The sequence below is a fragment of the Tiliqua scincoides genome, chromosome 1 (genome assembly GCF_035046505.1).
Source record: "Tiliqua scincoides isolate rTilSci1 chromosome 1, rTilSci1.hap2, whole genome shotgun sequence".
Classification (NCBI taxonomy): Eukaryota; Metazoa; Chordata; class Lepidosauria; order Squamata; family Scincidae; genus Tiliqua; species Tiliqua scincoides.
The window spans coordinates 300,121,607-300,148,667 of NC_089821.1; the positions used below are offsets into that span (position 1 = coordinate 300,121,607).

At 45.8% G+C, this 27,061-nt stretch overlaps 1 protein-coding gene across 1 annotated transcript; it reads left to right on the plus strand.

The window, feature by feature from the left end:
- Window positions 1–293: 293 nt before the first annotated feature.
- On the plus strand, window positions 294–20,311 carry DLK1 (delta like non-canonical Notch ligand 1). The gene is made up of 5 exons (XM_066612250.1): window positions 294–600; window positions 4,704–4,767; window positions 6,574–6,704; window positions 13,468–13,612; window positions 19,256–20,311. Exons 1-5 carry the CDS (start codon window positions 531–533, stop codon window positions 19,983–19,985), a joined length of 1,140 nt encoding a protein of 379 aa, XP_066468347.1. The 5' UTR covers window positions 294–530; the 3' UTR covers window positions 19,986–20,311.
- Window positions 20,312–27,061: the final 6,750 nt, after the last annotated feature.

Consider the following 27,061-nt stretch of genomic DNA (forward strand, 5'->3'; position numbering starts at 1 on the left):
CCCACTGGTGAGTCCCAACCCGCAATTTGGGAACCAATGTGTTAGAGGCAATTGGGGGGGGGGGGGTTCCATCCGGAGACACGAAGTTCATTGACTCTTTCTGCAGTCTTATCCCCCCCCCCCATGGAATGGGGTGAGCGTGAAAGCAACAAGGGGGGGTCTGTGCAGGTGTATGTCAGCAGCAAAAGAAAGGAGAGCTCCCCCCCCCCGCGCCTATTACCTCGGGTCTGACAACTTCCCCTCGCCCTCCTCTTACACTCGCCCCTTCTCACGTACAGGCTGCATTTGCTGCGAGAACGTGAGAACGCTCCATCCCCTCCCCGATCCGCATGTAGGAGAGTCGTCCAAGGTGGGGAGGGGATCGGAGCGCGTCCCTGCTCGGCGGAAAGCCTCCCCCGCCCTCCTGCTGCCGGCTGGGCAGCCCCCTCCCCTTTTCCTTCCTGGAGAAGGACGGAGAGAGCGGCAGAAGGCGCTCCTGTCCCTCCCCAGGCACGAGAAGTGGGACCCCGCTCTCCAGCCGGGTGGGGGGCATGGATCTCCGGGCTGCCTCCTTCCTCTGCTTCTCCGTCTGGCCGCTCATCGCGATCCCTCTGAGCCAAGGTAAGGTCCCCAGCGGGCCACCCGATCCCAGCTGTGCCCCCCACCAATGCGGCTGCCCCGCTGCTTCTTGGTGCATTTCACCAGCATCGCTCTCGGTCTTGCTGCAAGGGGCTTCCTTAGACCTGCGGGGCGAGCCTGGGGGGGGGGCGGTCTTTACCCGCAGGTAAGCCCTTTCGATGGCAACATGCCCAAGCCAAGCATGTCAACTCAGAAGTAAGTCCCATCAGAGCCAGTGGGGCTTACTCCCAGGAAAGTGTGAATTGGACTGCAGCCTCAGAGCCCAATCCTATGCATGTCTATTCAGAAGTAAGTGCCCTTAGCACCAGTGGGGCTTACTCCCAGGTAAGTGTGGTAGGACTGCAGCCTCAGAGCCCAATCCTATGCGTGTCTACTCAGAAGTAAGTCCCTATGCGTGTCCCTCAGAAGTAAGTCCACTGACTCTAGTCAGTGGGGCTTAATCCCAGGAAGTGTGGTTAGGATTGCTGCTTTACAGCCCAATCCTACGCATGTCTACTCAGAAGTAAACCCCATTAGATTCAATGGGGCTTACTCCCAGGAAAGTGTGGATAGGACTGGACTGTTAGGCTACCATCCTATCCACACTTTCTGGGGGGGGGGGGAGTCCTACAGACTACAATGGGATTTACTTCTGAGTAGACATGGCTAGGATGGGGCTCTTACTCCCGAGAAGACGGCCATCAGATCTACAACGGGGGCACCTATGCCACCCTTTAAACTTTGCTCTCTCACTTTCCTGTGCCATCCGCGAGCGTTGCTTGAAGTCGGGTTGGTTCCCCATTCAGTGAGATGGAGAGTGTAAGTGAATGAGCGGTTGGTGCTTTCTCTGCTATGTTCACACCAGCTCATCTATGGCCAAGCCTGGCCAGCAGTTATATGGAGAGAGAGAGAGAGCCCTTCATTTTCTAATGAAAAAGATCGTTTCATTCATTCCTATTACCAGTTGGAGTTCTACACTTAATTTACCCATAACTTGCCCAGCAACTCACCCTTGTAAAAACTTTGGAAACTTTCTCCCAGCAGCCCCACTGATGTTTTTAAACACAATAGTAGTTAATACCACTTAACATATTTCTCATGCAAGCTTCTTCCAACTATGAAAACAAGTATTCCTAATTCAGTTAAGCTACTGTGATGTTCCATCTTTCTCTCTTTGCCAGCCCTCCTTTACCTGTCAGAGCAGGGTGACCAGACATCCTCTTTTTCCAGGACAAGTCCTCTTTTTTTAGCCTCATGTCTTGGAATAGAACTTAAATGTCCTCCTTTTCCCTGTGAGGAGGCAGCACAGAGCTTTCTTGCAATTAATAAATTATATGTGATAAGTTATATGTAATATAGTTTTAAATTTAATAATAAAATATAGCATTTCAATTAACCATATTAAATCAATAAACAAATGTTTTTAGCTTCCATTTTGTCATGTCCCCTGCACATGCCTGATCTTGTCTGATCTTGGAAGCTAAGCAGGGTCAGGCCTGGTTAGTACTTGGATGGGAGACCACCTGGGAATACCGGGTGCTGTAGGCTTATACCATAGTCTTTCGAGACTGAAGGTTGCCAACCAACTGACATGTCCTACATTTTCTTTTGATGTCCTGTATTTTGGGGGGACCACATTCTCTTTTGTGGTTATGACATCTTGTCACCCTGTGTCAGCGCTCCATCAGTTCCTCATCTTGATATCATTTGTGCCTGATTGAGGTCAAATACATGGGCAAATATGTTCAGATTACAGCTTTCACAGAGTTAACAAACATTCACCTTGGGTTATAATACGTATATATCACTATCAGTTTCCATAGAGGTACCTATGAAACAACAAAGAGCCTCATTTGGCTCCATTGCTAGTCTTGATGATGCCACAAACTACTCCTTGTTTCGGTTATATTTGTTTTGTATTTTTGAATCAAGTTGTGCAGAAATTGTGTGTATTATTTTAGGGTATGCGCTTTCCAACATGAAGCACACTTAAATCCTGTATATTTATTTTCAACAGGACAGACATAAGCATGTGTCTATTTATTCTTCAAGCATTAATGGCACTTGACAAAGAGTAAAAAAAAAAAGACAGATCCCTGCCCCAAGGTATTTACAATCTAGAACTTGACACAAGAGAGATAATATAAAGGTGGTGGAGACAGGTTAAACAAGGGGGTATATATGCAGTTGTTTCAATTACACCTACTTAGGCACAATCCTGTCCATACTTACCTGGGAGTAATTTCAATTGACTATAATGGAACTTACTTCTGAGTAAACCTGCCTAGGATTGAGCTCTTAGCTTAATTGTGGAAGGAAACAAGGATTAAAGAGCTGAGTCAAAGCCTTAATGGAAAAAGTTGGTTTTCAGGAGGGATTTGGAGGTTGTGAATAATGGAACATCTTGCATTTGTTCCAAGAGGCAGTTCAAGGCATTCAGCTTCACAGCTGAAATCAATGAAGCCTAGGCTGCACTCACACACTCACCTGGGAGTAAGTTCTATTACGCTCAGTGGGGTTTATTTCTTTCTTAGACATTGGGTTGCACTGTTAAAAATACTGGCATTTCACTGGATTGTATTTTCATTTTTTGATCTCTTTTTATGTGGGCAAAATCTGTAAGCAAACAAAAGAATAATAGAAAGCTGGGTTCTTTTCATAACTTGTAGCACATATAAATTTATATGAAGTCACAGTCAGTTTTCAAGTGAATCCATAAATTGAATTAAATTAGCTTGGAGGGAGCTTTGCCCTTGAATAAACCATGCATCTTCTGGACAGTCTGTATTTGTGCAGAATTTCAAAATCATACCGTTTAATATTGCCAAGATCATGTATGGTATTTTTCAGTGTCTAGGGGTAAATTCCACAACAATTCTATGTTCAGGTCTACCCTCATGGGAGTAAGCCCTTGGGACTTGCTTTGGAGTAAGTATGCAGGGGATTGAGCTCCACAACATATTTGTATTTAGTTCACAGTTGTACATAGGAATCATACTTACCCAGGAGTACACCATTGACTCTAGTGGCTTACTTCTGAGTAGACGTGCAAAGAGGTTTATAGTCCTCAAAACCAGCATCGTAATCACTTCAGGCTGCAATCCACAGTTACCTAGCTGTAAGGGCCATTGTCCTCAATGGTAGTTACTTCTGAGTAGACATGCATCAGACTGTGCTGTCAGTTTTGCTCTTCTCAAGCAAATGAGCTTGTCCTGTTGAAACATTGTTACTGGAGGAATTCACTAGTTACATTGATTCAGAAACCAACTCATTTTTTTTCTTTTTCGGGTTGGGGGGGGTCTAAGAGTGTGTTTCATTTTTTCACTTCCTACTTTGATCCCCAATCCATTCAGTTCTTTCAGCATAAGTTCCTTTGAACTCCATGACACTTATATCTAAGTAAATGTGTTTGAAATTTCAAACACAAAAAAATATTATTAAGCCCACCAATGAGAAATGAGAGATGATCTGTTAGGGACAAATTATGTAACTTGAAATAAACATCAGTGTTAAAAATTCTGCACCTTGACAAGATGATGTTCATAAGTCAGAAGTTTCTCTTGTGGATCTCGTCTGATCTCAGAAGCTAAGCAGGGTCAGGCCTGGTTAGTACTTGGATGGGAGACCGCCTGGGAATACTGGGTGCTGTAGGCTTATACCATAGTCTTTCGAGACTGAAGGTTGCCAACCATTTTTTTCTCTTGTGTTTTGTTTTCTGTTTTCAGACTGTAATTTTAAAAAGTATAAATTCTGCAAGTATACTGATTATACCCATGACTCCATAAAGCACTAAGAGCCCAATCCTATCCAACTTTCCAGCTTCGGTGTAGCCAAAATGCAACCCCTTGGTAAGGGAACACATGATCCCATAACTTGAAAAGAACCCAGGCACTGTTCCACCACCACAAGATGCAGTGCACACCCCACTGGCATAACTGCACTAGCATTGGAAAATTGGATAGGATTGGGCCCTAAGAAGTTAATAAAACATTTGCATCGCTATTCTGAGGTCATTTTTTAATTCAGAAATGTAATAAAGATTTTTTTAAAATAAAGTTGGCTTTTTGAAATATTATCTTGTAAATCTTATTATTATTATTTTTTAGGAGCTAATTGCAAGCCTGGTTGTCATCCGATAAATGGATTTTGTGAAGTTTCAAGTGAATGCAGGTAAATTAACCAAAAATGTTGCTGTCAACGACACACACACTGTTGTAATTACAGTTTTGATTTAGGCTTTGATTTACGTTTTAGCAAACAGGAGCATCAAAATAATTTGTCCAAAAATACGATTCCATTTTGTGGTGCAGTTTTAGTTTGAAACAGGAAAAAAAAAAAGCGAACATAAAATAGCAGATCTCTGCAATGATGCTTAGCATGTACAGAGTGTTCAAAGGAATCCTTATAACAGCCCTGTAAAACATATATCATTATCCCCATAATACAGATAATGGGATGTTTTGCCCTAAGGCCTCCTAAAGGGTTTATTGTGGCAGCAGTGAGCAGTCGGATTGAAAGTAGGGAGTTCCTCATTTGTCGCTCAATCCGTTGTTGAGATTTGTAGCTCCGTTTCTCACTACACTCTTGTGAGTTCCATGATGGACAGACCAATCCTAACTTGCGCTGGCACAGCAAGACCTCATGGCCTGCACTGCATCATGGCCTGCTCATGGCTCTGGTTTGGAGGTGGCTGGAGGTCTCCTTTGGATAAGGGGATATTATTGTCCTTAACCCGTGTTGAGCCCCAGCCAGCCCTGTGGGGCTTCTCGGATCAGTGCCATTTATATTTATGCAATTCTGGGGAACCTACTGTAATGCTGGGAGACCCAGTAGAGGGATTAGGATATGGTGGAGGAGGCCTCCACTGATCCCACCGCCCTCCAGGGCCCAATAAATCCTGCCCCCTACTCAGAAACACCACCTCCCTGCCACCCACCCCACAACCCTGCGTCACTCAGTGCCTTACTTCCTTGCGCCAGTGGCCAGGGCTCTACATATGGTGCTGGCAGGCTGGCACAGACCTTCCCACCAATGCTGCTGGCTTGCGAGTCTTCACAGACATGCCTTATGACACTCTGAGAAGGGTCGGCTGTGCTGGCTTATGGGGAAGTTTGAACTGTGCTCTGAGTTGAGACTTACCAAACAGATTAATCCAGTGGTTCTCAAACTCCCAGGTTCCCAGGGAGTTTGAGGACACTTGTAAGTCTTTGCAGGGGTGGGGGGAAGGCAAGGACACAATCCCCAGGATTGTGCTGCTGCTGGAGATCAAGGGGCTTTTTTTAAACTTACCCGTTCCTGTGCCAGCCTCCAGGGGGTGCGAGGAGCCCCACAGAGCCCTCTTCACCTTCCCCTGTGCCTGAGAACAATGAAAACAATTCTATTGTGATCCAGAAGTGGATCACAATTGCATTCTTACATTGTTCTGAGGGTCAGGGAGCCCTACAGAGGGCTCTGCAGAGCTCCTTGCAACCCCCTGGAAGCCAGCACAGGAAGGGTTAACTTAAATTAAAAGCCCCTTGGTCTCCATCAGTGACCATCGATTCTGGGGATCACGTCGCTGCCTTCGCACCTTCCCTGCCACTTAAGGGACCAGGGACAATGCTTCCTAGGCTGGTGGCTCACGACCCACCAGTTTGAGAACCACCGGATTAATCCAATGACATCAATAAAAGTTTTTGTTCAGACAGAAATGCATGCTATCTTAAGGAGAGTTGGGAGAGTCCTTGTTACCTCTACGAATTAAACTCTAGAGAGCTGCTGTATTAGGCTTCAGATAGAAGATATGAGACTTTGCAAATTCCATAGTAACATTGGATAATTTTTAAATTTCCTTTTCAGGTTTTTGTTTGTTTCAGTATTGGACAGTGACCATCAGTCCAGTAGTGTTACCTTTTGGAAGCTCGTGTTTTGCCCTGTCCAAAGTAGATTTACAAGAGTTCTTAGCCTGGTTTGTATCTCACCTCGTGTTTCTTTCAGGTGCCAGCCAGGTTGGCAAGGATCTCTTTGTGATCAATGCATTCCATTCCCTGGTTGTTTGCATGGAACCTGCTCCAGACCATGGCAGTGTCTTTGTGAAGAAGGATGGATTGGCAGTCTTTGTGACACAGGTTTGCAGTTTCCTTTCTCAGTGGCAAAGAAGATTCAGAGGCTTAAGACTGAACAATGATAGCTCCATCTGGTGTTAAAGATATGCAACAGTTTTATTAGTGCTCCTTTCTTTGCAATGAAGACAGATTTTCACCAGGTGCATGATCAGAAACTTAGGGCACAATCCTAACCAGGTCTGTTCAGAAGTCCTATTTTGTTCAATGGGACTTACTCTCAGGAAAGTGTGGTTAGGATTGCAACCTTCGATAACCAGAAGCTGATCTTTGGGTCAGACTACTCATCATTTTTAAAATTAGATCCTGTCATTCGCCTAGCTAAAAAAGAACCAGAGCAGCTAACAACCTCAGTGATATTCAATAAAAAAATTATAAACTGTTAATAGAGTTAATATCAATATTAAAGCACAAAGCACTTATGCAGAAGTACTGAAATAGGAGCTCCTGGCTTTTCAAATATCCAAAATTCCACCTGATTGCTAAATAGAGGTTGTAGTGCTAAATGCACTTACCTGGAAGTAAGTTCCATTGAACCCAAGGACTGTGCTGTAAGGCACTGGTAAATCTTTGTGGAGCAGGGGGAAGGTAGTGACATGATCCCCAGGATTGTGCCACTGCGGGGGAAGGTGGAGCTATTTTTAAACTTAACGTACCTGCTGTCAAGGTCTGGGGGTGTGGGGAGCCTCACAGAGCACTCTTAAGGGTTCCCCATGGCTTGTAGAAAGTGAAAGTTGTGATTGTGACCCACTTCCAGTTTCGAGATCACAACCTGGAAGTGGGTCACAATTGCTTTTTTCACTTTCTACAAGCTGCGGGGCTCCCTGCACCCCCAAGACCTTGGCAGCAAGTACATTACAGTAGATACTCACATATAGTACGTACAATTTTTGCCACTTCGCCTTATCTCCGGGTTAATCAGAGGGCAGAGCCTTTCAACTCTGAAAAGTTTCCTTTCTCAAGCAGCAGGCAGGCACCACACAGATCATTTGTTTCTACAGCAAATGGGAAATTCCAGCCAAAGTTAACCTTTTATTCTCCTTCCTTCTGCTGCAGCCTGGTTCTGCTTTGCAAGTGCTTGCAAAGCAGGTCTGTTTTTTCAACACCAAGATGGGATCCTCCTTTCCATTTGAAGCAAAGTCCCAGGCTACAATTCAATGCACCCTTACTTAAGAATAACACCCATGGAAAGCAGTGGGTCTGCTTCTGAGTAAAAAGGGTTGCAAATATCTCATCTCTCTGCTGTAAATTGAACTGCACATTCTCAGTTATGTGTTATGGGTTGTATGTAGAGCTTCTGGCTTAACACACCAGACACCTTAAAGGTGGATTTGATTCATGGTTCTCCTGCAGTGGTTCCCAATCCTTTTCACTTGCATATCCCTTGGCAGCCCATTTCCATAAATTGTACCCTACATATTAGCAAAATGTTCGTAATAATACAAGCCCTCATCTCCTCTCTATGAAAACCCAGACTTCATGTATTCATCACAGTATTTTCTCTTTTTATCTATTTGAAGAACAGAAGACTCTGCCTTTGCACTGTTTTGCACCAGAAGTGTGCTGAGAAATTCTGGGTGATTGATCACTTTCCATATTATGTTTCAGCTTTTTTACTGTGCTGTTTTTCAATCACTGGTTCATAGATGGTTAGCCCCCTACCCTACCCCTACCTTAGCCCCCTACCCTGGGGGCTGGGGGCTAAGAATAGGCCCTCAGTTTGGCTGTACTTGCCTGTACTCAGTTTGGCTGTACTTGTCGTAAGAGGCGACTAAACAGCCACCGGGTAGATGGGACTCGTCAGCCTAGGAAGGCAGCTCATCTAAGAGAAGGAAACTCTGACCTCAAACCTCCACTGCCTTGTGGCTACATCCAGTTCTGGAAAAGGCTTCAGGAGTCAACCTCGAGGCAAAATCAGGAGCCGGAGTCCCTTAGGCAGTTCATGGCTGAACACAGTCACGTTCTGGCAACTCCTGCGACGCCGCTGGAACCAACCGTATTGGCTTCTGCCTTTCCATTGGACCATTCCAGCGACGTGGAGAGGGGGGATTTGCTGCATGGGTAACAGCCTATCCTCCATACCTTCTTTACCCAGGCTTCGCGCACTGGAGAGGACACTCCAACTTCGCCATACGGCGTCGGCACAACACGGGAAGCAGCAGTTTACCGGTTATAAGTCTTTGCTCGATTGGCGTAGAGCATGACGCCAGGGGCTGCTTCCGACGGTGGGAGAGATCATTGCATCTCATTGGGCAGCTACCGCCCGCCTTAAGCTGGGCAGTCCCCAGCCAGTAAGGTGTTGCCTCGCCACGGTCCGTTAACCTCATGGGGTGCGTGGGGTTTAGGGTGAAAACCGACAAGCGGATCGACAACTCTGCACCATGCAACAGAAAACAGAAAACTACTGCCCTAAAGCTGGGCACCTGGAACATTAGGACAATGACACCTGGCTTCTCTGATGACCTGCAAGAAATAGACGACGCACGCAAAACAGCTGTCATCGACATGGAGCTGAGCAGACTGCAGATGGACATCGTCGCCCTTCAAGAGACTAGGCTGCCAGATTCTGGATCTGTCAAGGAGAGAAATTTCTCATTTTTCTGGCAGGGAAAACCACCAAACGAAACCAGGGAACATGGCGTTGGCTTTGCGGCCAGAAATACCCTGCTGAAATCCATCATCCCACCTACTGTGGGAAGTGAAAGAATTTTGTCCCTGCAGCTCCAGTCATCAGCAGGACCTATCACTCTCATCAGTGCTTATGCACCGACTCTGTCGTCTCCAGCAGAAGCCAAAGACAAATTCTATGATGACCTGGCCACCACTGTCAAGAAAATCCCTGTAAAAGAGCCATTGTTCATCCTCGGCGATTTCAATGCTAGAGTTGGTGCTGATAACAGTTCATGGCCCACTTGCTTAGGTCAGTTTGGCACTGGGAGGATGAACGAAAATGGCCAACGCCTGCTAGAGTTTTGCTGTCATCACGGTCTCTGTGTCAGCAACACGTTCTTCAACACAAAGCCCCAACATAGAGTCTCTTGGAGACATCCAAGATCAAAGCACTGGCACCAGCTCGACCTGATCCTCACCAGACGCTCCAGCCTTCCCAGCATCAAGATCACACGCAGTTATCATGGTGCTGCCTGCGACACTGACCACTCCCTGGTATGCAGCAGAGTGAAACTGCAAACAAAGCGACTGTATCACACGAAAAAGGAAGGAAGACCTCGCATTGATACCAGCAAGACCCGGGATCAGAGAAAAGTGGAGGAATTTGCACAAGCGCTTGAGGAATCTCTTCCAGGCCTGGCCGACGCAAACGCATCCAACAGATGGGAACATTTCAAGAATACCGTTTACAACACCGCCTTGTCCATATTCGGCAAGAAGACCAACAAGGCGGCAGACTGGTTTGAAGCCCACTCTGAGGAGTTGACACCAGTCATTGAGGAAAAGAGGAGAGCTCAAGCAGCATACAAGGCCTGTCCCAGTGAGCACAACCTGCAGGTCCTCCGAACCGCTCGCAGCAAAGTCCAACAGACTGCCAGGAGATGTGCTAATGACTACTGGCTCCAGCTCTGTTCCGAGATACAGATAGCAGCTGACACGGGCAACATCAAGGGGATGTATGATGGTATCAAGCAGGCCCTAGGTCCAACACAGAAGAAAATTGCCCCTCTGAAGTCTGCCACAGGCGAGGTCATCCAGGATCGGGCGCAGCAGATGGAACGCTGGGTGCAGCACTACTCTGAGCTATATTCCAGAGAAAATGTAGTCACCGAAGAAGCACTGAACAACATTGAGTGCCTGCCTGTGCTGGAAGAGCTTGACAGTGAACCAACCCTAGAAGAACTTCACGTGGCCCTGGACTCCCTTGCCTTTGGCAAGGCACCTGGAAAAGACAGCATCCCTGCTGAAGTCCTAAAATGCTGCAAAGAGATCATCGTCACTGAGCTGCATGAAATCCTCTGTCTCTGCTGGAGAGAAGGTGGAGTACCTCAAGACATGAGGGATGCAAACATCATCACGCTGTACAAGAACAAAGGTGACAGGGGTGACTGCAACAACTACCGCGGCATCTCTCTCCTTAGCGTTGTAGGAAAGCTGTTTGCCCGAGTTGTACTAAAGAGGCTCCAGGTACTTGCAGAGAGCGTCTATCCAGAATCGCAGTGTGGATTCCGAGCCAACAGGTCCACCACTGATATGGTATTCTCCCTTAGACAACTGCAGGAGAAATGCAGGGAACAACGACAGCCACTCTTTATAGCCTTCATAGATCTCACAAAGGCTTTCGACCTGGTCAGCAGAGACGGCCTCTTCAAGATTCTCCCCAAGACTGGATGTCCACCCAGGCTCCTCAGCATCATCAGATCCTTCCACAAGGACATGAAGGGCACTGTTGTCTTCGATGGCTCCACATCAGACCCTTTTAACATCCGAAGCGGAGTGAAGCAGGGCTGTGTTCTTGCACCAACCTTGTTTGGGATTTTCTTCGCTGTCCTGCTGAAGCAGGCCTTTGGAACTGCAACAGAAGGCATCTATCTCCGGACCAGATCAGACGGAAAGCTCTTCAACCTCTCCAGACTGAGAGCAAAATCCAAAGTCCAGCTGAAATGTCTGCGTGACTTCCTCTTTGCCGACGATGCAGCTGTCACTACCCACTCTGCCAAAGATCTCCAGCAGCTCATGGATCGTTTTAGCAAGGCCTGCCAAGATTTTGGACTGACAATCAGCCTGAAGAAAACACAGGTCATGGTTCAGGATGTGGACTCACCTCCCTGCATTACAATCTCTGAGCATGAACTGGAGGTTGTCCATGACTTTGTGTACCTTGGCTCAACGATCTCCGACACTCATTCTCTCGATACCGAGCTAAACAAGTGCATCGGTAAAGCAGCTACCACGCTTTCCAGACTCACAAAGAGAGTCTGGTCCAACAAGAAGCTGACGGAACATACCAAGATCCAGGTCTACAGAGCTTGCGTCCTGAGTACACTTCTGTACTGCAGCGAGTCATGGACTCTTCGCTCACAACAGGAGAGGAAATTGAGCGCTTTCCACATGCGCTGCCTCTGACGCATCCTCGGCATCACCTGGCAGGACAAAGTTCCAAACAACACAGTCCTGGAACGAGCTGGAATCCCTAGCATGTATTCACTGCTGAAACAGAGACGCCTGCGTTGGCTTGGTCATGTCGTGAGAATGGATGATGGCCGGATCCCAAAGGATCTCCTCTATGGAGAACTCGTGCAAGGAAAGCGCCCTACAGGTAGACCACAGCTGCGATACAAGGACATCTGCAAGAGGGATCTGAAGGCCTTAGGGATGGACCTCAACAAGTGGGAAACCCTGGCCTCTGAGCGTCCCGCTTGGAGGCAGGCTGTGCAGCATGGCCTTTCCCAGTTTGAAGAGACACTTTGCCAACAGTCTGAGGCTAAGAGGCAAAGAAGGAAGGCCCATAGCCAGGGAGACAGACCAGGGACAGACTGCACTTGCTCCCGGTGTGGAAGGGATTGTCACTCCCGGATTGGCCTTTTCAGCCACACTAGACGCTGTGCCAGAACCACCTTTCAGAGCGCGATACCATAGTCTTTCGAGACTGAAGGCTGCCAATACAGGTTCATAGATGAATTGATGACCAAAAACTAACTATTGGTGGGGCTTTCACAGTCAACTAGCTACCTCCCTTCCTGCCTTGCAAGGCATTCTGGAGCACGACCTGCCTTTTTTTTTTTTTTTGGCCATTATTCCATTCTTTTTCAAGTACCCCTAAAGGTCCTGTTGAGTGTCCCTGGGAGTACATGAATCCCAGGTTGGGAACCACTGTTTTACTGGTATGTTGTTTACAGTGCACTTACTCTGATAGTGTTTACAAAAAGGTGATGAAGACCAGAATTTAAAAAGAATAAAAATGTATCTTATGATCTTTTACTATGCTTTTAATAAATTAGAGACTACAGTTCTTAGGTAACAATTAGTGGTGGGTTATTTTTCAGGATCTGGCCTCGAGTAACATCAGACAAAACTATAGTCAGACACTCCCCTAAGTTTAACCCCGACTTATCCGAGGGTGTTAGAAAATTCCATGATTGTTTGCTCAAAACCTGCCCTCGACTTATCTGTGGGATTGACTTATGGGCGCGTGTCTGCAGTAAGTTTAAAAAATGGCCACACTTCCCCCACAGCAGTGTGATCCTGGGGATTGCGTTGCTGCTTTCCCCGTCCCTTCCCCTTAAAGGGAAAAGGGCAGGGGTTCTCAGGTTGGTGAGTTGTGACCTACCAGTTTGAGGAACACTGATGTAAGGCATTAACTTCTGTGGTGTGGATTCTATCCATTGGAAAATGGCAGCCACACCATAGAAGGAACATATGCACAGACTCCAATGAATATGTGACAAAATTGATGTTTTGCTTCTGCTCATCCATGATGAAGCACACACTGGCAGCCCTTGGCAAATAACCATCTTGGTCCCTAACATGCTTTGCAAACTTGTTGCAAGGAATTAGTTGATAAGAGTACATTGTAACTTGGCCAATCCCTTGCAGTAGGGTGAAAAAGGTGTTTGGGATCACCCTCCCACCCTACCCTTGCTAAGGAGGCCCCCATGACTGCCCGCCCACCAAAGGATGCAGTGCACCCCCCCATTAGCACGGCTACATCACTGTTGGAAAGTTGGATAAGATTGGGCCCTAATATGCATAATTAAAGGGGGGAAGGTCATATGATCACAAGTAAAGTATTTTATTTTCCCCCCAATGTGTAATACAGATATTCATCCGTGCTCTTCAAAACCTTGTACAAATAACTCAACCACCTGCATAGAAACTGGAGATGGTGGATACATTTGCTTGTGCACTCCTGGATACACAGGCAAAAACTGCCACGTGAAAAAGGGACCCTGCATCATTAACGGGTAAGAACAGATCGTGTAACTGTGTGGGTAATACCTGTTTACCATTGCTGCCTTTTATTAGGCTTACCTCTGCAGGTATTAACATAGAACCATAATGTGGGAAGCTATGTTTCTTAATTCATTTGTCATGTAAAGTGGAGAGTGGATCTGATTTTTACAACAAAAGGGACAAGTAGTTGAGGAGAGCTCACTGGCATCGCTAGGGGGTGCGGGGGGTGCAGGTCGCACCGGGTGACGCACCGGGGGGGAGATGCGCCCTGGGGGGAGGATGCGCTAACTTCACGGCTTTCAGAGCTACCCTGTCATGCCATACACCATTGGATGTGGAATTCTCGCAAAGTGCAGTGCAAAAAACAGAATTGAAATAGCTCCTTTCATTCAAAAGTTACGGCCAAAAAACCGGAAAGAAAAAATGCATGGATCCCTATGGAAAGTGAAAATGAACCGTATCGCACATTTACTTGTGAGTAGGCGTACTTGCCATAGTCCGTTAGAAAGGGCAGGCTGAGAGGAATCCAATGACACCAGAATGGTCCTGATTCAATGAATGCAGCCCCCAAAAACACGAGGAGGTCCCTGCCTCCCTTCCAGCTGCATCTATTGAGCCCGAAACGAAGCCACGTGGCCATGTTTACAGGTGAGTAGGCGAACTTGCCTTAGTCCAGGCAAGGACTGAGAAGACTCAGGGTAGGCTGAGAGGACTCAAAGGACATCAGAATGGTCCTGATCCAATGAATGCAGCCCCCAAAAACACAAAAGGGAGAAGGAGGTCCCTCCCTCCCAGCCCTATGGAAAGCAAAGCAGCCTCACGGTCATGTTTACTTGCGAGTAGGCAGACGAGCCTTGGCTTGTGCTCAGGCCAGGCAAAGGGGAATGTGAAGATACCAGAATGGTCCCAATACAAAGGAATTTAAGCTCAACATATGTTCCAGAAGGCAGCCTCTCCCCCCCACTAAAAAGGACAAAAAAGAGGCTTCAGCTGGTAAGGCGAAAGTTTTCTATTTTGCACTTGCAAAGCCAGGTGGGTCTTTATATGGATATGCCTGAAACAAAAGAACTTTAAACTGGGCACTTGGAGTGCTGGAAATCTCACTGATTCTTTTTGGGGGGTTGTTATTGCAGGCAGACTACAGAGTAAGCTCCATTGTTATGGGACTTACTTCAGAGTAGACATGCATAGGCTTGGGCTCACAGGCTGCAATCCTATCCACACTTTCCTGAGAGTAAGCCCCATTGACCACAATAGGACTTACTTCAGAGTAGTTTCACTTGGTGGAACAGGACTGGCTCCCCCTTATTTAATTATTTCTTTTATTTTAATTTAATTATTTATAATTATTTATTTTAATTGCTTGATGATGTCATTTCTGGCCATGACATCATTTCCAATGGGTCCTGGACAGACTGTCATTCTAAAAAGTGGGTCCCAGTGCTAAAAGTTTGAGAACTGCTGCAATAAGGTGTTATTAATAAGGTGTTATAATAAGGTGCAATAAGGTGTTACACAACCCCCAGTTGACATGGGTGTGTGTGTGTGTGTGTGTGTGTGTGTGTGTGTGTGTGTGTGACTCTAATAATAATAATAATAATAATAATAATAATAATAATAATAATAATACAGGTATTTCTATACCGCCTTTCTTGGTCCTCGGATTTCTCCTTAGACTTTATTCAAGGCAGTTTACATAGGCAGGCTAATTAAATCCCCGTAGGGATTTTTACAATTTGAAAGAAGGTTTATATCTTTCAAGAAACCACAACATTCAGATGTTTCTTTCTTGATCTGGTTGCACATTCTGGCCTCCATCCTCCCACGCTCAGAGCAGATGGAATAGCTCGGCTCAGCTTGTCAGCTGCTTCAAGGTCGCATGATGGCCTTGAACTGGCGACCTTTGGATGTTATCTTCAGGCAAATGGAGGCTCAACCCTCTAGACCAGACCTCCTGCGCACTCTACAAGTTTTCAAAATCACTAAAATCAGAATTTGGAGGAATAATCCCAAAATGCAAAAGAGAGCGACTAAGATGATTATGGGGCTGGGGCACCTTCCTTATGAGGAAAGGCTACGGCGTTTGGGCCTCTTCGGCCTAGAAAAGAGACGCCTAAGGGGGGACATGATTGAGACATACAAAATTATGCAGGGGATGGACAGAGTGGATAGGGAGATGCTCTTGACACTCTCACATAATACGAGAACCAGGGGACATCCACTAAAATTGAGTGTTGGGAGAGTTAGAACAGACAAGAGAAAATATTTCTTTACTCAGCGTGTGGTTGGTCTGTGGAACTCCTTGCCACAGGATGTGGTGATGGCGTCTGGCCTAGATGCCTTTAAAAGGGGATTGGACAAGTTTCTGGAGGAAAAACCCATTATGGGGTACAAGCCATGATGTGTATGCACAACCTCCTGATTTTAGAAATGGGTTATGTCAGAAGGCCAGATGCAAGGGAGGGCACCAGGATGAGGTCTCTTGTTATCTGGTGTGCTCCCTGGGGCATTTGGTGGGCCGCTGTGAGATACAGGAAGCTGGACTAGGTGGGCCTATGGCCTGATCCAGTGGGGCTGTTCTTATTTTCTTATGTTCTTATGTTCTAATGTTATATATCAATCAATAATTTCATGCAGAATGCAATGAAGCAAACCACATTGAAATATCTGTGTTCTAACTAAAGGTACAGCCAAAAAACCAGTGGGGGCGGGGCGATGGCACATCACCATGCCCACCACCTGAGGTGTTGCTCCGCCCACTGCATGGGGTGACACGCAGGCCTCCCGCACCGGGTGACGCAAATCCTAGTGATGCCGCTGGGAGAGCTGACCCTACCCAACCTTTGCATGCTGCTATTGTTTCAGGCAGTGCTTTCCCAGACTGTCTCACTTCTGGTATCAAAGTCAAGGTGAGTGGGGAGAAAAAACCCAGAATATAAGATCATTCCTGTCTCACCGTAAAGATTATGATATACTCAGTGGCCTCACTAGGGTTTGTGTCACCCCATGTGGGAGGCCAGCATGTCACCCTCATGATTGATCTCCTTCCATGCAGTGTGTGGGGCAATGCCCTGGGTAGTGGGTCTGGTGATGCACCATCACTTTGCCAATGCTGGTTTTTTGGCTATAACTTTTGGCAGAATAGAGATATTTCAAAGCATTTTGTTTCCCTGCATTCTGCATGAAATTATACATTGAATGATATATAACATGATGATATTATTCAAAAAAATACCAAGATTTAAAAAACTTTGACCAGCAGTTGTGTCACCCCTCCTGTGCACTTCACCCAGTGTGACCTGCACCCCCCTAGCAATGCCACTGGATACACTCCGTTTTTACAGTCCATTAGCTTTGCACTCCCTAAGCATTAGACTACCTTGAAGCATGCTATCCAGTTTTAAGGTTACAAGGAGTTAAGGGCTTGTAGGGAAGCACTGACCCACTACAGGGGGTGCAGAACACACTGGGTGACACAGCCAGGACCTATAGGCAAGATCATATAACAATGCTAATTAAAACAGATATTGTCTGATCTTGGAAGCTAAGCAGGGTCAGGCCTGGTTAGTACTTGGATGGGAGACCGCTTGGGAATACCGGGTGCTATAGGCTTATACCATAGTCTTTTGAGACTGAAGGTTGCCAACCATAAACCTAAGTAGTAGGTGTCTTCACACATCAGCATAGAAGTGTCCATGATTTTGGGCGCACGACTGAGAAGCATTCTTTAAAAAAAATAAACCTGGAGACAAATGTAGGGCACAGATTGTGCACAGACATATGTGTATGTCTAACATAAAGTAATAACTTTCCAAATGAACAGGTCTGTGGCTGGTGCCATGGTGCCCAAACTATGGGTTGGGACCCATGAATAGGTTGCAACACTGACAAGAAAAATGAATCAAACCCTATGGAAAGTGAAATGGAGCAGCACATATGCATTTACGTGCCCCATTTCGAAGGGCAAGTTGAGGGGAACGCAGCACTACCGGAATGGTTCTGATTCAGTGAATGCAAGCCCTAACAAACTCTTGAGAAAGAAGCCCCTCTCCCCCAAGTTGACCAGGAAGAATGTATTGAGCCATGCCTCAGTTCTTATCAAAGGCCAGGTGAGGAGGAATACAAGGCCACCAGAATGGTCCCAGTCCAGCGAATATGGAGATCAACAAATGCTCCAGAAGGTGCCCTGCCCCATCATAGTTTAAAGGAGAAAAACAGGAGTATGAGCTGCTGGTAAAGTTGAACTGTTTTGTTTTGTTTTGTTTTTTGGTCTCATAAAGCTAGGTAGGTCCCGATAGAACGTCATTTTGAAAAGTGGGTCCTGGAGCTAAAAGGTTTGGGAACCACTGACCTATGCACGGAGCGTACCTGCCTGCAGCATAATGTGTGACTCAGCCTAGTTTCTCCTTCCTTGCTGAGATGAATAAAGAAAGTGTGGCACTTGAAGTGATTTGAATCCAATATGGACAGACTTCAGGCTTGCAAGCTCTACTTTGTGGTTTACTATAACCTGGACAAACAAACAAAAATCCAGGGATGTGCAGGGGGGTGGGGTGGGGTGGGGTGGGGTGGGGAGGCAGGTGAGGCAGAGCCTCCCCACGGAGTCCTTTGAAAAGTGCTGCTGCTGTGTGAGGCACATAAGCACACACAACCCACAGGCGTGTGCATGGGTTGTGAGTGCTTGCATGCCTCACACAGTGGTGGCGCTTTTTGAAGGACTCTGGTGGGGAGGCTCTGCCTCACCTGCCTTCCCACCCCCCGCACATCCCTGACCAAAGTGAGGTACAAAGCAAAGACTCAGGGGACAAAGTCAGCCCAAAATCGTGATTCAGGGGCAGTGTCAATTAGATACTACATTCTGTGAGCTGTGTACTAGGATTGATGCACGTATACAACTCCAAATCTACATCTAAGTTCCTGCAGATCAGAGATTCTGACATCAAATACTAAAACTGGGCAACCGAGCTTCCTAAAGACCTCACTTAAGGCAAACAGTGTTTCTACTTTACAGGCAACTAACAGTACGTCTGAGAGATAAGCAGTGCACGCATGTCTAGCTATGGCTAGAGGTGGGAGAAAATGGTGATAGCAAAATAAAAACACATAACACCACTTTCTGCACTTCTCATTTTTGTAAAAGAAGCAAAAAAAAAAAAAAAAAAAAAAAGACCTCGACCCAAAATCTGTGAAAAAATGAAACCATTTTATTTAGTTTTTATTTAATGGGGGAGGGGATACATAAGTAATGACTGTGTCTTTATCTGTTGTCACTATACCACCTAAATCACCTACCTCATACACTTTTAAAGGGATAATAATTTATAAATATGATGTAAATTTTGAATAAAAATGCACAGTACCCTTTCTGAATTTCTAACTCTGGAAAACATCAGAAACAACAACAAAATATGAATAAATAAAACCATTTTCTCCCACCTCTAGCTATAGCTGACTCTCTTTTATGCTGTGAGTAGCTGGTGAAGGAATGGCATGTTCTAGCATTTCCATTGTCCTCCCAGGGTTGGCATGTGGATAAAATGAGATGAACTACACTGAGGGCTTGGGGCAGGGCAGAAAAGCCAACTAAATTTTTTTTTTTTAAATCAATTCCGGTTTATTTATAGAATTTTGTCCCCTCTTATTTTGAACTGCAGTTCTCCCTGCCAGAATGGAGGAACCTGCGTGGACAACGATGGCTTTGCCCCTCATGCCTCCTGTTTGTGTCCTCCTGGCTTTACTGGAAATTTTTGTGAAATAGATATCGACGACTGTGAGTCAAATCCATGTGCAAATGGAGGAACGTGCACGGACCACGGTGGGAGCTTTAGCTGTCGTTGCCCACCTGGGTACGGAGGAACCCTGTGTAACAGCCATGTAGCAGCTTGTGCTAGCAACCCCTGTGAAAACGGCGGGACGTGTCATGAACACCCCGAAGGAGGCTTTGAATGCACTTGCAAACCACATTTCGTTGGGGTCACCTGTGCTTCTCCCAGTAAGAATGCAAGTGTGAGCAGCGAGGCTAGACACAGGTTGAATTACCACCCGCACCCGAAAACTCACCACGAACCTGTTCACCTGCAAGAGCAAAAAGTCTTGACCATAAAAGAGACCATTGAAAACAGGCATCCGCTGCTTACGAAGAGGCAGATGATTTGCTTCATGGTTCTAGGCCTGCTGACATGTCTCGTGGTCCTGGGAACCTCGGGGATTGTGTTTTTCTCCAAATTTGAAATGTGGCTGGCCAATGCCAGATACAGCCATCTGGTGCGCAAGGAAAGGGAATGCTTTTTGAAGGCCAATAAAGGCGAGAATCTTTCTGTGAACATCATCTTCCCCGAGAAGATCAAACTGACTAATGACAATAAGTACTACACAAGCATCTAGTCTTTAACTAGAAACCTTTATTTAGCCACAACAGCTAACCAAACTGGCATTATTCTTGTCATTTTTGCTCATGAAAATACTTGCCGGCATTGGGACCAGTGGAGGAACAACAATTATATTGCATTTGTGTGACCGGGAGAACTTTTTTTTCATTTCCAAGATTGAAAAATAACATAAAATAACTTTACAAAAAATGGTTGGGTGAACCTTTTGTGAAATGCAACAACTGTTGTCATTGTACATTGTAGCATGTTTGACAACTGTGTGACTTCTAAAGCACTTACCAATGCTTCTTTTTAATAAACAGTAATTAAGGGCTATATGGACTTCTCAGCTCTCTGCAATGTTTGTTATGCTTTACTGACCTGCACCTAGCAATTGACTTTGGTCTGCTTCAGGCATTTACCAAGATGATGTTCCAGTTCAGATGGTTGAGGAGTAAAGGCACCCCTCACCCAATGACAGCTGATGAGATGGTTCACTAGGCAAAACAGCTGCCACCATTTGTGGTGACTGATAAACAGAGAGAAATTCAAGGGGTGGGATGCGGGAGATGCAGCAACCAAGATCTTGCATGTACACCGTGGAATCACTAGAGTTTGCGTCACATGATGAGAGAGACCAGCACATCACCTCCATGATGGACCTCTTCTCATGCAGTGGGTGGGGCAACACCCTGGGTTGTGGGCACAGTGATGCACCATTGCCCCGTTCCTGCTGGGTTTTTGGCTATAACTTTTGATAGAATAGAAATATTTTGATGTGGTTTGTTTCATTGCATTCTGCATGAAATTACGCATTGAGTGACATACAACATGATGGTGGTATTCTAAAATACCAAAATTTTAAAAAAAAGGTTGGCCAAGTGCCTGACCAGTGTATTTAGGATTGTGGAAAAAGGTAGATACGCACTACCATAAGCTCTGAAACCATATGCTCTTCTAATTCTAGAATCTGTAACACAGGTCCAGCCTTGTTATATATGGATTTTTTATACATGGATTTGACTCAACACAAATGGCCCCTGCAAATGAGAAGGAATGTGCTGATCCCTGGAGAAGGGGAAAAATGCATCCCTTTAAAATCAGTTTAAAAAACTGAACAGTCATTTAACAATAGCTTTGTTAATAAGAGAGAGAGAGAGGGCAGCTGGCTGACGATCCATCAATCCTTCTTCTCCAGGCGACCCCTCCCTTCCCCCTGAGCAAGTGAAAGAAAGGTGATCACTTTGCATTGGTGAAGGGAGGGACTGAGTGAAGTGCCTTTGTAAGCGCTTGGAGGAGGACTGATTGATGGATTGTCTTCTTAATGACTCTTATCTTACATCACAAAGGTCAGCAAGGCTGTTTTTAAATCACCGAAGCAAAGAAACTTTGTTTTTTAAAGTGATTTGCTATAGCGTGTTTTTTGCCATCCACGTGAGTGCTTGTAATGGCACCCACACAAATAATGAGGCTCAACCTGTACTTTGACCTGGGGGGGGGGGAACCAGTTCAAAGTTGTCTGCAGGCTCATGTGATTCTGACCATAAATGCATCATCTTCCCATGTGTAAGTTGTTGTTGCATGTTCTAAGAAGCAGCAGAAAATTGATTCATATGCACACTCAAATTTCCATCTTTTGTTGCTAATTGTGATACGGAGAGCGTTCAGGGCATAAAAATAGACCTGGGTGGTGTTCATTTGTGGAAATGTCTTGCTCTGCCTTGCCCCCTACACCTTATCATTTTAAACTCTGCTTTCTTTTATCCCAAAGTGAACATCAGAGTGGGCTTTGTATGTTTTACATGCTTGTGCATGAAAGTCAGCCAGCACTGATGCAGCTGTGCCAATGGGGCATGCACTGTAGTGGTGGTGGTGGCAGTCACAGAGGCCTCCTCAAGGTAAGGGAACTTTTGTTCCCTTGGGACTGCATTGGCACTGGAAAGTTGGATAGAATTGGGTCTTCTGTCACAACAGATGTGCAGAGCTATTCTTATCAAACCTTATCTACAAAGAGCTTGCTATTAAAAACACACAGTAGGGAATAGTTTTGTTTTAGGATAAGATGCCTCCAGTAGCGACCTTAAGGAACATCACATCGAGGGCCATGAATGCAGTGTGTGTGTCCCCAGGTTGGCGCCTGCTCCCCCAGGCTAGCACATCCCCCTCACTTACCTGGCAGCTCCGGAGCCTCACACAGCATCCTGGAGCGCTTGGACAGCCTTTCTGAGCCTCAGAAGGGCCCTTAAAGTTTAAAGGGCCCTCCGGAAGCTCAGAAGGTTTTCTGAGTGCTCCGGGACACCGCATGATGTCTTGCTGCCCAAAAAACCGATCAGCAACTGCTTGGGAGGGTTAAGAGGGTTCTTTATTTTAAATTTTTTTAACATACTTTTAAACTAAATTAAAATTAAATTTTTAATTTACTTGAGTGATGTTGTACGGGGGGGGGGGGGCACTGTTAAAATTTTTCCTGCTTCATTATGTCACTTTTGGCCATGACATCACTTCCAGGTTAATGACCTCACTTCTGGTGGGTCCCGACAGATTGTCATTCTAAAAAGTGGATCTTGGTGCTGAAAAGTTTGAGAACCACTGTGCCAGTGTGTTCTTATTCCCTGTTGTGCTCCTTTTCATTAACCATTTCTGCCCAGCATTGCATATACACAACAGGGATCAAAAGTGTACACCTGTGGGCTGGGCAAAAATTAATCTGCTGTTACTGAGATGCTTTCATTGTCTCTTATTGTTATTTAGGTTTTTGTGTTATTTATGCCAATTATTAACCATCTTGGGTGTGCCATTGTGGAAGGGAAAGGCAGGATAAAAATGGATTAAACAATAAATAAATGCATCAAAACCCCATCACTGTCCAGGTCCTGACGATTCTGCCCCCTTTTCTCTTCTGTAGTACCATAGTCTTTCGAGACTGAAGGTTGCCAACAAAGAAGTATCCCTAATAAAAAGTATGTGGAGTCATTCAACATACTGCAACCACAGCCATTTCTTCCTTAGGAAATTAACTGATAATAGTCCTAGATGCCTGTAGATGTTCCTTAATGGGTGTTTTATGATTGGGACATACACTGAGATAGCTCTAAAGCAGACATTTTCAACCACTGTGCCGTGGCACACTGGTGTGCCGTGAATGGTCTGCAAGTGTGCCATGGGAGTTTGGGGGAGGGTTATTTATTAGTAGGGTTATTTGGGGATGTGAGCCCCCCACCAACAGCATGGTGTGCCTTGTCAACAAATGGTGTGCCTTAACAATTTTAGCACCTTGTCAGTGTGCCATGAGACAAAAAAGATTGAAAATCACTGCTCTAAAGTATGGAAAAGGGCATGTCTGTGAATGAGAAACTTTTGTTTTGGAGCTTCCAGGTGGGACAGACTGACAGTGCAATCCTATGCATGTTTACTCAGCAGTAAGTTCCTCCATGTTTAATGGTTCTTACTCTCAGGTAAGTGTGTAGTTTCCTGTTGGACTCAGGAAGAAATTCCTAGTGGTAAGGGTAGTCTGGCAGTGGAATAGAATGCCAAGGGAGGCAATGGACACTCCCTCACTGAAGATCTTCAAGCGGAAGCTTGACTGGAGATGCTGTAGGAGAATTTCCTACTACAGGTGGGGGGTTGGACTAGATGACCTTATATGTCCCTTCCAACTCTATGATTCTATGAATTGCAGCTTTCGAGAGAGAAAAATTAAACTGATTGCATACTGAAGACGTGTGTGTGTGTGTGTGTGTGTGTGTGTGTGTGTGTGTGTGTGTGTGTGTGTTGGGAGGTAGGGGAATTGCTGCTGGCGAGAGTAAATATTGTTTGCTGACATTCAGCTTGTATTTATAAATAAACCTAGTATTGCCAAGACACCAAAGCCCCAAGTGATCCCTCCTCCATAGGAAGCCAAAACCTGGGGTGGCACTGCCCTAGTACATCTCACCACCCAGGGAAACGAGGAGCATGTCACAATACAACCATTAGGTAAAATGGGCTTTTTCTTGTGCTGTTTATTCATACTGCCAGTGTCCACAGGATGGCAGTATTTGAACATGAAACTCTCTATGACTCTCCTGTGGATGTAGAATATGTTCTATTCTATAACAGAAAACAGCGGGGGAGGGGGGAAGGGGGATAGCTCCCTTATTCTTACTGTAATAATAAAGAGAACCAGGGCCTTTTCAGGTGACTTTGTTTAATGGCATATGACAAGTGTACAGGCAATATGCGCTTCCCCTTGAACAAATCTGTTCCCTAGCACAACTATGCTTGTTGATAACACCCAAGCAATGCATACCTGAACTTTTTGTGTGGCTACCAAGAACTTCAAGGAATAGAACGGCAAGAGTAGCCCAATATCTAATAGCCCAATATCCAACTATAAGAACATAAGAACATAAGAACAGGCCCACTGGATCAGGCCATAGGCCCATCTAGTCCAGCTTCCTGTATCTCACAGCGGCCCACCAAATGCCCCAGGGAGCACACCAGATAACAAGAGACCTCATCCTGGTGCCCTCCCTTGCATCTGGCATTCTGACATAACGCATTTCTAAAATCAGGAGGTTGCGCATACACATCATGGCTTGTACCCCATAATGGATTTTTCCTCCAGAAACTCGTCCAATCCCCTTTTAAAGGCATCTAGGCTAGACGCCAGCAGCACATCCTGTGGCAAGGAGTTCCACAGACCGACCACATGCTGATTAAAGAAATATTTTCTTTTGTCTGTCCTAACCCGCCCAACACTCAATTTTAGTGGATGTCCCCTGGTTCTGGTGTTATGTGAGAGTGTCAAGAGCATCTCCCTATCCACTCTGTCCATCCCCTGCATAATTTTGTATGTCTCAATCATGTCCCCCCTCAGGCATCTGTTTTCTAGGCTGAAGAGGCCCAAACGCCATAGCCTTTCCTCATAAGGAAGGTGCCCCAGCCCTGTAATCATCTTAGTCGCTCTCTTTTGCACCTTTTCCATTTCTACTATGTCTTTTTTGAGATGCGGCGACCAGAACTGGACACAATACTCCAGGTGTGGCCTTACCATAGATTTGTACAACGGCATTATAATACTAGCCGTTTTGTTCTCAATACCCTTCCTAATGATCCCAAGCATAGAATTGGCCTTCTTCACTGCCGCCGCACATTGGGTCGATACTTTCATCGACCTGTCCACCACCACCCCAAGATCTCTTTCCTGATCTGTCACAGACAGCTCAGAACCCATCAGCCTATATCTAAAGTTTTGATTTTTTGCCCCAATGTGCATGACTTTACACTTACTGACATTGAAGCGCATCTGCCATTTTGCTGCCCATTCTGCCAGTCTGGAGAGATCCTTCTGGAGCTCCTCACAATCACTTCTGGTCTTCACCACTTGGAAAAGTTTGGTGTCATCTGCAAACTTAGCCACTTCACTGCTCAACCCTGTCTCAAGGTCATTTATGAAGAGGTTGAAAAGCACCGGTCCCAGGACAGATCCTTGGGGCACACCGCTTTTCACCTCTCTCCATTGTGAAAATTGCCCATTGACACCCACTCTCTGCTTCCTGGCCTCCAACCAGTTCTCAATCCATGAGAGGACCTGTCCTCTAATTCCCTGACTGTGGAGTTTTTTCAGTAGCCTTTGGTGAGGGACTGTGTCAAATGCCTTCTGAAAGTCCAGATATATAATGTCCACGGGTTCTCCCACATCCACATGCCTGTTGACCTTTTCAAAGAATTCTATAAGGTTCGTGAGGCAAGACTTACCCTTACAGAAGCCATGCTGACTCTCCCTCAGCAAGGCCTGTTAGTCTATGTGTTTTGAGATCCTATCTTTGATGAGGCATTCCACCATCTTACCTGGTATGGATGTTAGGCTGACCGGCCTATAGTTTCCCGGGTCCCCCCTCTTTCCCTTTTTAAAAATAGGCGTGACATTTGCTATCCTCCAATCTTCTGGCACCGTGGCCGTTTTGAGGGACAAGTTGCATACCTTAGTCAAGAGATCTGCAACTTCATTCTTCAATTCCTTAATAACCCTTGGGTGGATGCCATCAGGGCCCGGTGACTTATTGATCTTTAATTTATCAATGAGGTCTGAAACATCTTCTCTTTTAACCTCTATCTGACTTAACTCCTCGGTCAGGAGGGGCCGTTCGGGCAGCGGTATCTCCCCGAGGTCTTCTGCCGTGAAGACAGATGCAAAGAACTCATTTAATTTCTCTGCCATCTCTAAGTCTCCTTTTATCTCCCCTTTCCCTCCCTCACCATCCAGAGGGCCAACCGCTTCTCTGGCGGGTTTCCTGCTTCTAACATATTTGAAGAAGCTTTTATTATTCCCCTTAATGTTGCTGGCCATGCGTTCCTCATAGTCTCACTTGGCCTCCCGTATCACCTTCTTACATTTCTTTTGCCACAGTTTATGTTCCTTTTTACTCTCCTCATTAGGGCAAGACTTCCATTTACGGAAGGAAGCTTCCTTGCCCTTCACAGCCTCTCTAACTTGGCTGGTTAGCCATGCGGGCACCCTCCTGGATTTATTGGAACCCTTCTTTCTTTGCGGTATACACCTCTGCTGGGCCTCTATTACTGTTGTTTTAAGCAGCCTCCATGCACTCTGGAGAGATTGGACTCTTTTTACCCTCCCTTTCAACCTCCTTCTAACCAGCCTCCTCATTTGAGGGAAGTCTGCCCGTCGGAAGTCAAGGGTTTTTGTTAGAGATTTGCCTGGTATTCTTCCCCCAACGTGCATGTCAAAACGGATCGCAGCATGCTGATCACTGTTCCCCAATGGCTCAGTAACGTTTACATCTCTAACCAGGTTCTGCATACCGCACAATATTAAATCCAGAGTCACCTGTCCTCTGGTGGGCTCCGTGACTAGCTGATCTAAGCCACAGTCATTTAGCACGTCAAGAAATTCGGTTTCCTTATCGTGACCAGAACACAAATTGACCCAGTCAATATGAGGATAATTGAAGTCCCCCATGATTACAACCCTGTCCCTCCTTGTCACCTCCCTGATCTGTTTCCTCATTTCAAGGTCTTCATCCGATTTCTGTTCTGGAGGACAATAGCACGCCCCCAGTATTACATCGCTGCACAAGCCTGGTAATTTAA